This window comes from Phocoena sinus, chromosome 10, assembly GCF_008692025.1.
Source record: "Phocoena sinus isolate mPhoSin1 chromosome 10, mPhoSin1.pri, whole genome shotgun sequence".
Classification (NCBI taxonomy): Eukaryota; Metazoa; Chordata; class Mammalia; order Artiodactyla; family Phocoenidae; genus Phocoena; species Phocoena sinus.
Window position 1 is genome coordinate 95,638,004 of NC_045772.1, and position 12,547 is coordinate 95,650,550.

The 12,547-nt window shown below is 36.6% G+C and overlaps 1 protein-coding gene across 11 annotated transcripts in view; it reads right to left on the minus strand.

Annotated features, from left to right (window-relative positions):
- Positions 1-718: 718 nt before the first annotated feature.
- Positions 719-12,547, minus strand: part of RIMKLB (ribosomal modification protein rimK like family member B) — a 130,498-nt gene continuing 118,669 nt past the window's right edge. For 4 of the 11 annotated variants that reach the window (XM_032646528.1, XM_032646529.1, XM_032646527.1 and 1 more), the window contains exons 6-7: positions 3,863-11,266; positions 719-861 (exon numbers count right to left, since the gene is read on the minus strand). In XM_032646528.1, coding sequence (XP_032502419.1) covers positions 10,803-11,266 — 464 coding nt within the window. In that variant the 3' untranslated portion in view covers positions 719-861; positions 3,863-10,802. Of the gene's footprint in view, positions 862-2,281; positions 2,458-3,862; positions 11,267-12,547 lie in introns of all 11 variants that reach the window. The other 7 variants (XM_032646535.1, XM_032646536.1, XM_032646533.1 and 4 more) reach the window with 5 other exon arrangements.

Consider the following 12,547-nt stretch of genomic DNA (forward strand, 5'->3'; position numbering starts at 1 on the left):
TTAAATGCTCAACTATGTGCTAAGAATTATACATGTATTATAGCTTAGCTAATACTTACACATTAGACTAGCAAAGTAGGTACGGTTCTTTCCATTTTTTTACAAACACTCCTTTATGGCTTGCAGAAGGTGACCTGTCCAAAGACCATTTAAACTGTAAGTAATGAAATCAGAATTTGTATCAGTATCTGCTTACAAAGCCCATGTTGTCAAAGCTTACAAAGCCTATTTTGTCAAAAGTACTAGGGCTGCCTCTGTATACACATGTATATTATTAGATCCCCTACAGTTCAAATAAAGTAGGTCAGACATGGGCTCCAGTCACAAGATTAAAATGTAGTGAGCAATGCTATGACAAGTGTGTGCTAGAGCCTTGTCAGAGTGAAACAGAAAAAAGGCTGCATTTCTTCAGAGATAAAAACACAGCAATAATTATTCAGCATGGACAGGTAAACTGAGATGAAAGGGGCAGGAGAAAATCCAAATACACATTTTAGTGCCTATCTTTGTGCCAAAAGGAGTAATCATATCAGAATATTTTATAGAGAGATCAGTCTGTCAAGAACCAAGGAGTTTAATCTTGCAAAAAGTGAAGAAAAAAAAGAGAATGACACATGTGGAGCTAGACATCAAGTCTAGATATGCAGACTGAAGTGAACCCATACAAAATGGAGTGAGCAGAAATAACTGACAAAAGAACAAACCATACTCCATGCTATTTCATTTCCAGTTCTGGTGTTTTTATTTTAGAAAGCATATTGAATTAAACAGGTTAGAGCTATTGCTTCCTTGTTCTGTGTACTTCTATCCTCCATTTGAAAAAACATACTGTCTTCATCCATTCTGTGAGATCAAAAGAACCTAGGGGGGAAACACACAGAGCTCACTTAAATCACAGTTTTAAACAGTCTTTATAATTAGGATGAGAAAAAAGAAAAGGAAAATAAGAAAATTAACTAATGTGACAATAAAAAAAATACAAAATGTCTAGATTGCCAAAAAGAATCATAACCCTTTTTGTAATTACCACATTTCATCTTGGTGATCTCAGCTGACAAAGGTATACTAAGGTATATCATTCATTAAAAATTAAAGGCTTAGGGCTTCCCTGGTGGCGCAGTGGTTGAGAGTCCGCCTGCCGATGCAGGGGACACGGGTTCGTGCCCCGGTACGGGAAGATCCCACATGCCGCGGAGTGGCTGGGCCCGTGAGCCATGGCCGCTGAGCCTGCGCGTCCGGAGCCTGTGCTCCGCAACGGGCGAAGCCACAGCGGTGAGAGGCCTGTGTACCGCAAAAAAAAAAAAAAAAAAAAAAAAAAAAAAAAAAAAAATTAAAGGCTTAAACCTATAACAGGTTTAAAAGAGCAACCTTACTTCCCAGATTTACTTGATTCTTCTTCAGGAGAAACTATTCTTATTTCCTGAAATTTCTTCTCTCTAGAATCAACAATTCAATTTATAGGTCCATTATTTTATCTACTTTTTCAAGATGCTGCCAACACAAAAGCCAAAACTTTGGTCTTCATCACTGGAGTTTTGTGAGACTTATTTCAGTAAGACATCCATGTAAGCATACTTTCCTAGTGATTGATTTAAACTGTACTATAGAGATAATTTATATTTTACAAAAATCAACCCAATTTTAGACACTGAATTTCATATTAAAAAATACAATCATATAAAAGATGTGTCAGCAATATTACTCCTTGAAAACCCTACAATATAGACAATTGTGTTTTATTTTAGCACCAAGAGGAAAAAACTGAGGTAAGAACATTTTTTCTGAAACATCACAGAAAGTTATTGTAGCAAAATGCCTGAACAAACAAAACTAAACTTAAATGCTCTTACTCTAGTGCTCAAGACTACATTTTCAATAAATTATATAATGAGCAATAAATTTTGCTTCAGATTAAGATTCAAGCTTCTTTCAGTTCTAAAGCACTGACATCTCCATATAATAACCAAAATTTGTGACAAAACTCTTTTTAAAAGTTTAGAAATTCTAACCATATTAACTAAGGCATGTATTCTTGTGTTCCATACTAATATATGTAAAAACTGTATTTAGCATTAAACAACTTTTTAATAGAAGGTGACTTCTTTTTATACTATTAAAAAAAAAAACAGAATTCACCATGTATTTAAACAATAATATCAGTTACTCTAGCTTCATGTTACGATAAATCCTTTATTCCAAGTATACACAGTAAGTCCATTTAACTATCTACTACCCCTTGCTAACCTGTCAGAAAAAAAAAATTCAGAATATAATGTTTTACCTTTGTTGCAGATTGATTCATTATCCAGAATAGAAATAAAGGTAGGCCAGAGGAGAGGTAGAGGATTAGTGGTATAATAGATCTAAGAGATCCACTTCTCTTCTCTCTTGACCAGAAATTGCAAAGAACCTCTTTGCATCTTCTCTTAACAAGGGACACTTTTTTATTCTCAAACCCTGTAAATGATGTACTCATTAATTCTATGTACAAACCACCTAAAATGGCTGCCCACAGCTTGCCTTAGTATCCTAACCACAAGCCCAAACAGTGACAACTTTCTTTCTAACTCACAGCGGTCTCATTGCAGAGCACTTCACTTATTCAGTACTATAGCAGATTTTGAAGAATGCACGCCACATAATGCAAAGAGCACCATATTGGCAGTTAGGACACTTCAGATGTAGTCCTGGCTCTGTAATCTTAGTTACTAACTTCTCTGAACGTTAGTTTCTTTACCAGTAAATCCAAGATTGTAGTATACTACCTCTAAGCTTTCCACTTTAAAATTTCTAAACTTCTATGGTAGGCCTCTGTAGGCCAGCAGTTGAATCTGTTATTACAGATACTATAGTAAAACAAGTAGTTGAGTGAATAAACGGATCTGCAACTTATTAAAAGAATGGAAAATTACAGTCTTTAAATCTAGGGACTTCAAAATATCACTTCATTTCTTTTATTGAGCCTCATCAAATTCTAAAATGTAGAAAATCACAACACTGGTACTGATGCCCATGTCTGAAGGCAGCTAGCTGTTCATGGAAAGGAAACAGACCTATTTACCAGAGAGAACACAAATGAAAATGGGGACACACACACACACACACACACACACACACACACACACACACACAGAGGAATAGGTGGGCAGAGACAAAAAATGACAACATTGGAAAAATAAAATCCCGAGGGACTGAATGACTAAAGAGAGAGATACCAAACCAGGAAAGCAGAAGCACAACTGAAGAAACAGTAAGAGAAGAAGGGCAGAGACAGATAAGCAAGACAGAAAGGTGAATATGCAGAACGGAACTGATGGGCAGGTACAGTGACAAGGAAATGGGACTAGAAAGGAAAGAGACAGCCAGAAGAAAAGGTCATTTTTACCACAAAATATTGTCAAATTACATACTTCTGTAGTTATCCCCCCAGTGCTCACACTAAAAAGGGGACACTTTCATTTTTACAAAATGATTAACAACGCATGTTTCATTTATCTTGCAGATTTTTTTTAAAAAATCACATTTACTGTGAGATAGCATAATTTTTGCCATCATTAAGGTCTACATATTGGATATGATAATAACTCTTTCACAATGTATATCAAATCATCATCTTACAATTTTACCTGTCAGTTATACCTCAATAAAGCTGGGGGGGAAAAAAAGGTTTCACACGTATCAATATACTGGAAATCCCTAATTTTACATATTGCTCCTATTTTTTCCAAATTAAAGAATGATAGTACCCCAGTTAGGACAAATTCATCCTACGTCAAGAATTTACAGGCATTCGTGATTACACACCACAGTGACTTACAGGACACTGGTATCATATTGAAACACATTCTTGAAATTAACTTACCATTTAAGAGTCAAGATCAGGGATCGTAGTCCTGTTTCCATTTTTGCCCCCTTTGCTTGTCGTGGTATGTCATGCTCTATCTCTTCTCCTATGCAGATTCTGTCAGTAGCCATCAATCTGAAGAATTCTTTCTTCTGCTGCCACCTACCAGTTTATTTCTCTGCTGCAGCAGAAGAGTATATAGAAAAAGTTCTTGCTTACTATTCATATTAAACAGAAAAATTCCTTAACATTTCATATTTTCACATGTGTATGAAGTTCCTGTTTCCCCGAAACCTCCCCTCCAAGTTAAAACAACAAAAATCCCAATCACAGAAGATCAAAACACGTATGATCAATGTTCATGCTAAGCTGGAGGAGGGGGGAGCTGGAAAGATTTAGACACTCAGCAGCTGCCATCTCAAGGAGCCATTCCTTTTCTGTTACTTTCCTTCTTCACCTGTCCCTACAAATAATAAATGCATAACTTAAAATTTTAACTAGGTAGTCAACTCCTCCAAATTTTAAGTTCAGAGACTACCAAAAGACTTGTGGAAGATGCAGCAATACAGGAGTTTTTAAAAGTAATTCTAGAAACTAAGGGTGTTAGGCGCTTTACCTGCTTGAGTTTTCATGTTCTGGACTGCTTATTGCCCAATGGCTCTGAATACATTAAAACACGAACACATACGCCACCTACATTTAAAATAGGGTAGCATTTGTATGCCCGTATAAGCAATGGGTATATTTTTTGCAAAAGAGTAGTAATTTCATTAGGTCCCTTTAAAAGGACTGACCACAAATGCACATTTCCTCAAACTGTATACATACATAAAAGAATTAAGGGCAAAAAAAGCGAGAGTGACAAAGGTAATAGCGGTTGTAGAACTGGAAATTAATACCACATAAATGTTTTGTTTTTTAATATCCTGAGATTCATTTCTATTCCCAGTCTCTTTATTATTGAGGTCTAAGTTTCAAATTTATTCTTTATTCGCTACTAAAGAACAATATGCTAGAATGAGCTAGTGATAACGATGAACTAGTAATAATAGCTTTTGTTCCACCCTCCCACTACCTTTACCCCAAAATAAAAACTTATCTTGTGAACTTAAAAAATAAAACAAACACTGACATAAGCACCAAAGGCTAGTCAACAGTGGCACTGCTGTGACATTGTTTCTACTTTCTCATTCCTTCCCCCATCTCAAGCCCCACCCTTTGACCTCTGATTATGGGATGAGCCTGAGCAGGAGAGTTGGTGATGTCAGGACTGCGCCGTTCCCACGGATGCTCCTAGAGGCCTGCTGTGCTTCTGGGAACTGGGGCACAGGGATGGCTGTCTGACTGAAACCTAAAACAACAACAATTCACCCCACCCCTCATGTTCCCAAACCCCACAGTAGCAGCCAGGTATATATACTATATAAGGACCATCTAATATAGTTTGAATATGGTGAAATCTGAAAGCAAGATCATTTTTAACATGGCAGTGATCTTGGGGGGTGGGGGGGGCAGCGGAATGGAGGTTCATAAATCCACCACATCCCATGCAACCACAGAGTGCACACATGCTAATGCTAGCCATTCTCATTAACAAGAGAACAAGATCCTTCCATATGTCATAAATTACTGCAGGAGTGGAGCCAGGATTCCTCTGTTGGTAAATTTCAGTTCAAGACATAAATATTTTTATCTTAAGATGCTTAGGGGAATGACTGTCCCTACCTCATATGAGTGAACTGAAGCACAAAACAAGTTTATGACTTATTTTATGCCTTCAGCTGCAGAAACAGCATTACAAGCCAGGATTTCCTATTCCCTAACTAGTGAGTTACTAGACTTCCAGCCTCCTTGGATAGGGCATCCAAAGAGAAATATATCTTGAAAAGGTCCTGACTCCTGACACTGAAATTCTACCTATCAGAAAGAGGATTATCTCCCATAATGATAATAACTCATATTAGAGCTAAAACTTTGGAAAGGACAGGAAAAAGGAGGAAAAGGGTAGGGGGACTGGGGCAGACAGGAAAGGATAGTAGTATTAACTAACAGGAAGGCTATTAAAATGGATAAGTTGTATTCCTGTTCCTGCCATTAACTTTGTTTTATGGGCTTGATTAATCTGCTCCAAGATCTTGTGCTTCAGAAATGCCCTCCAATCTGTTCAAACCTATAACTTTTCAATATTTAAACCATTACTTAATGATAATCTCGAATGGCTGACATCTATCTCTTTGTTAGAATTAGTGCATCAGAAATGCTAAAATCATTAATTCTGAAATCACGCTGCTCCTGAAATAACTGAAATGCTATTACCTTTTGTCTCGTTACCTTTCACTTTTATAATGAAGCCACAGAAAAAGAAGCACTACTAAGGTCAACTGAAGGCTATGTTGAGTTTTTACCATATATATAACCTAGAACCTAATTTTACCTTTTCAAAACTCTAGTTTTCCATACCTGTCCACTCCTAATTGATGTCTTTATACTGTGAGCTCACTGTGTATTCGGAACACCAACCCCTGAAAAAGCTTAAGCCAGAGTAGCACAATGGAAGAAACATACAAACCCAAAACAAAAACAAAGCTAAAAAAGACACACTCTGAAATAATTATAGACATATATGCAAGGAATGGAGATATCTAAATGGCTAAAACAGATCCCCAAAGAAAGTCCTGGGTTCATCCCAACCAGTTCAAACTTTACCCCCAAAACTTTTTCTATAACCAAATTATTTGCTAGATATGTTTATACTTTTTTTTTTTGAAATCCAAGTTATATTACAAACCCATTGGTGCCTTCAAAGTACATAAAAGAAAGGAAATTTTAAAAAGAAAGTAAAGTTAGCCTTGTGATGAAAAAAAGGAGAAAGAATCAAATTACCTGCCAGCAGGCTGGGGCTGTGCCTGAATCCAAACCGCTGCATTTACCATTCATTCTACAGCTGCATTATTGGGGGAAGGGGAGTTTAGAAGGGCACTGACCCCGAAAGTTCTCAATACTTCTCACTCATCATCAGGAAGGGGGAAGAAGGAAAGTTTTTTCTCTGGGTATTTTTTTGTTTGTTTGTTTTTGTTTTTTTGTCTCCTGAAAAGGCTGGCAAAGAACAGTAATAGTGCAAGCCGTTAGAATATTTCTTTAAAAACAATTTTAAAAATGCAAAACATTAAGGAATTTAAAACACCACATTTTCGTTAATATAGAAAGAATTTTCACTAGAGTTAGGCAGCCACCCCAAAACAGCATGGCAAAAGGGCATTGGTATAAAGGAAATAAAATACCACACAAAAATCCAAAACAAAACTAAAAACATTTCAAATTAAACCTGGAAGACTAGAAGATTCCAACAGCAGATTTCTGTCCACTACTGAAACATTCCAAAATCCAAGCTTCAAAGGCGCCTAAATGTATCTTAAATGAAATTTTGTTTTGTTTGGTTTAAGAAAAAAAAAAAAGAAAGAAAGCAGTGAACCTGGTTATAAATCCTGCAATATATTACATTTAAAAATATCCTAGTACGACAGAAACAAACTATAAAAGAAATTAAACAAACAAACAAACAAATAAAAACAGTAGCAGCAGAGGTTACCTGTCTGAGCACCTACATTTTCTTAGGAGGGGATCGTGTCTCACCAGCCATATAGCCCATAAACCTTCTCAAAAAGAGTGAGCCAGGAGAAAAATGTAACACAAGATTTGATTTCACAATGTCTCTAAGCGCCCCAGACCCCAAACTGGGGACTCACTGAATGAAGAGAATTTCTTTTTCCTTTGTTTTCTTCTTGAGAAAAAGAAGAGATGATCTTGAAAGTCAATTACTTCTTTCAACGCCTTCGATACCTTTTCAAAAGTCTGATAAAGCACCTGATGAAAGCAAGTCTCTCGATGGATTTTTCTAATGTTCCAGGGTATTTTCTTATTTGATAGCATATACAGAAATACTCCGAAGTTCAGTGGAGTTAAAGCCAACAGAAATGACCAATCAAAAGAAAATAACTATTAAGAATTTTAAATGGAATAGTTCATATTTGTGTGTTTATGTATATACATAGTCCACTTTTCATCATGGGTGACATAAAAACAATATCAGAAAGAATTACTTTTAAATACAATTCAGAATTACAATTTTAACAATGTACAATACTTTTACAATAATTCAGATTTTTGCATGATAAAATAACAACTATACATATTTGATAAATACACATTTTTACCTCTCATAATAGCAATAAAGATCTTAAGAAAGTTGCTCAACAATATGAAAATATATTTAACTTTCACTTAAATATCTGGGCTGTTTTATTTGGGTTCTTCCAGTATGGTTTGCTCTTATTCTTTACCTTACTTTTTGAAGGAATTCAAGAGGATATTCATGTTTTTAAACTCTAAGATGTCCATTCAGTGTACGATCCAGAAATAGGTTGGTAAGGCTATGTTTTAACATAGTGTGAATGCACAAAAGATGGGCAGTGAGTAAAACTAACAATGAAATAATCTCAGATATTTCTTCTAAGGTACTTGGTTAATTTGATAATTTTTTTAAAAGGCTACCTACATTTTTCCTGGTGCCTTATCCCACCCAACAGAAACCTTGAGTTTTTCATCAAATAGACAGGGTGTTCTATTTGTGTTTTAAAATTCACTAATCTATATACATGTGACATGGAACTATTCAAAGTATATGTATCATAATCTATGTGGCAACCGGATGGTCTCTACACACATATGAATGATGATTTAATTAAGCGATTCCTTCTCCCTTGTTTATTTCTCTATCCCGAATAGTGTGCATCTTCCAAAGTATGGTCATTTAGTAAAAGAAGTACCAAGTGAGCCAGAGGTACTTATATATTCCACAATATGTCGCACAATAACCCTGTACAAGTCAAATTCTTTTAGATGAGATGAGAATATCCTAAAATAAATCAGAAAGTCCTCTTATGTATCTTTTTCTAAGGTGAAATGAGACACTGCACAGATCAGAGGTACTATTCTATTTGTCAACAATCAACCTTTCACTCCATTTTAATATTATTTAATTCTATGGAAAAAACACGTTTTATTACATTCCTTTTTTAAAATGGGGGAAAAACTGTACAAGTAAGCATGATCAAACCTCTGTTAGAGCTGGTTAATACTGATCTTATTGCCTCGGAGTCTCTCTAGTAGTGTCCAAGAAATTATGTTTAATGTCCATCTGAAGGAAAAAAGCACTGGAGAGGCAAGAAAGGACTCGGGTAAAAAGCTTCAGAGGATTGTAGGGAGATGGAACTTGCCGCTTAAAAAAATTACGTTGAGCTCTGGTGCATCTCCATTTCTTAACACACCTTCCAAACCATTCACTGGGATAGTTTTACCCATGTTTAAAGGCTCATATTATATGCAGTTTGGGGGCTTTTATAAATTCAGAAATAAAGTAATATAAAGAGTAGAATATTGAAGGCTTCAGAGTAGGGCTATAAGAGACTCAATACTGCTAAATAAGTCCCCAAACAAAAACGGTCAGTCCACCCCAACCCAAAACCTATGTGTAATAGGAGAAAATGCACAGCAAGAAGCAGAGGAAAAGCATGTAGCCTGGAATAAATCATACACTGAACAGTCTAGAACCAAAGAAAAAAAGCAAACAACATACATATACACAAAAGCCTAAGCAGCAGCTATTCTCCTCATGTCTTTAGGTGAGTACCTCTACCAGTAGATTATTGTTATGAAAACGACTCAGTTGTGTTTTTTTTTTAAAGTAAAAAACTGTTTCCCATCATGCTCCATTTTCTAGAATCTTTCCTTTTTGATTGGTTGGTGTAAACAAAAAGCAAAGCACATAAACATGCAAGCGTGCGCGTGCGTGCACACACACGCACGCGCACACACACACCCTCCTAAAATGTGAAATATGCAGATATATAACGCTGGTATTAGAAATCACTTCAACTTTATACTGAGGAACTTATAGACCCTTGATTTGCCCCCCAAAAATATTCTTCCTTGTCCTTATTCTTTAAATGCCCAACCACCAAAAGAAAAAAGGAAAAAAATAAAAGGCTTTAAATGCACATGTTTCAAGTCAGTGTCTTGTTAACAAAAAAGGTAGCATTTTCTTCACTTTGGCCATTGTTAAAGATGCAGGCATAGATCAGGGAATGTTAAGACTAGCATGTATTTAAAAAAAAAATGCAACATTAACAGAGCATATATCTTTCAAAAAAGGCTAAAACGCTAACAAATACAAGTCAATGCACATATTTTTAACTAGTGCAATTTCATCTACAATGGAGTAAATGTTATTTTGTGTGCCAGACATTGCAATACTGTTCATTTCCCTTTTATCATGCAAACATGCCAACTTTATCATTAAAAAAACCTTTATTGGGTCACATTCACGTTGCCCTCCCACGCAAATTAAGGGGGAAAAAGTCAATAACAGAGCTCCTCAAGATTTCATAACTATGAACATAAAGCTCCTAGATAATAGTGTATAGGCTGAATTTTCAGATTTGTATAAAAAAATTATAATTTAGGTAGATGTCTTCCTCACGGATTACAACACAATGTGAAGTTACACTACTCTGAAATTTGTACCAACTGTACAAAAACAAAAGCAAGAGACCATGAAAAAATTATGTTCTTCGTGGCCTGAGAGCCTGCACATTTCTCTGAGTAATGTAAAACTACGAGAGCCTGACATTTTTCTGTATCTCACCTCTTCTGCCTCTCTATCTGTAGGATTTTAAATCAAAGTCAGTAACATCTTAGTAGCAAAGGTCTCGTCTATCTCCCCATTCTTCCTTCTGAACTAATCCTACTCAATTTTCTCTCATCTTTCTGAGCATTTTCCATGAACAGCATTGCAAGTTGGTTTAAAAAAAAAAAGGAAAAAGAAGAAAGAAAGAAAAAAAGGAAAGAAAAAAAAGAAAGTTTTACAAGGGTTTTGTTGGTTAATTATTTACTGGTGGAATCACTCCACCAGGAGTTTGATTTCATTGGCTAGCAGTTGGTTCATGTTGAATAGGCCCCCCGGGAGCTTGGTGAGCAGCTCTCGCTCCGTGGTTTCAGGGTCGCTGTCAACAGAGCTGGAACTTGCGCTCATGTTGTCGACAGCAGTGTTGGCTGGGGGACCCAGCTCCGGCTCACTAGTCTCACTGGCCGTGGACACCACGGAGAGCAGGGACATACGCCGGGTGAGCCGGCCAGAGGGCAGAAGGGAGGCGGCATAGTCCGCTATGATACCAGCTACATCTAGATTACAAGCCTTATCAAAGGCTATGAAACCTACATTTGCATTGGCCTCGCAGACACAGAAGGAGCCGTCGTCTTTCGTCAACAGGTCAATGCCACACACATCCATTCCCAGGATATTAGACACCTGGATAGCTAGCTGTTTCCCTTGTTCACTCAATGAGCACATCATCCCAACACCACCTGGCAAAAGAGAAATAAGAAGTTACCAAAATGATAAAATTTTGGAGTAAAACTAAAGCTGACCTTAAAGTTAGCCTCTAAGGCTAAACCTCTCTTCTAAATCAGTAGAATAGCAAAAGTGTTATTCTAGTGTAAAATTGGGACTCTGAAGTCTAAGATTCTTTCATTAGGGAATCCCCTTCCAACGCAGTCTCTCGACAAATTCATGACTTAGTACTTTCTCCATATGCTATTTTTTTCTGAAGACATTAAACTTTCACTGAAGCCTATCTTACTTGCAATCACATGGAACTTTTGCATAAATACAGTTAAACCACTTAATGTTGTTATTGGTTTTTATCAGTTTCAGATTTTGATTTGTAAAAACAGAGATGCATAACAAGGACAGAGGACAGAATCTAGGAACATGCTTTTCTTCCTCCACAGTCCCAATTCTAATCTCTTTGCTGTTCCTAAGCCAAAAGTATTCTGGGGTTTCAGGTAGCTGGAGGAGTGTATGTGAAGTCTTCGCTGGTACCTGACAGAAAAGAATTAGAACTAGTTGGAGACAGTTTCATGACTAGAAAGGACTAGATAAGGACTAGAAAGCAAAAGAATTTTGACAAAACCTTGGCTTAAGGAGCTCAACAGGAGGAAAGCTGACATCAGTACTATGTAAGTATGCCTGACCCAAAGAGACCAAAGGTAAATGCACATATGACCAGAGTCCCCCTTACCACTGTGGCTGGAAGAGTATGGGGAGGGGAGTGCAGGAAGGAGGGGACTGGCACACTAGCCAATGAATTAGACGACACTGCTTCTCAGCATCCATAGTACTGAGGCCATCTGGAATGCTCCAAATAACCAGAGCAGAGCTCTGATGTGACGTGACAATAACAAATAACAAGCTGTCTATGACTTGAATGAAAGAAATAAGAGCACAAATTCAAGCTTATCACAAAAAGACTCTCTGAACTAACACAAAAACATGATTACCCAACTTAAAAGTTTCAACAGAGGAACTGAAGGAGAGTTGCTTTTGTGAGTCTAACTTATAACTTGGAAAATCTACTGTAAGAAATATTTTGAAGCACATACAAAAAACCTGAGGTGAAGTCACAAAAGAAGGAGAAAAAATTTGGATAACTGAATCAGAAAAACCCTAACCCCCAGATGGAGAGAAGAAATTTTCCTGAAGCTTAGAAAAACTGAATCTGATAGAAACAGCTTACTAAAATCCAGGTTGGACTGAGAAGAGACACATATCTAAAAATATCCTGACAAAACTGTCACGCATTTCAA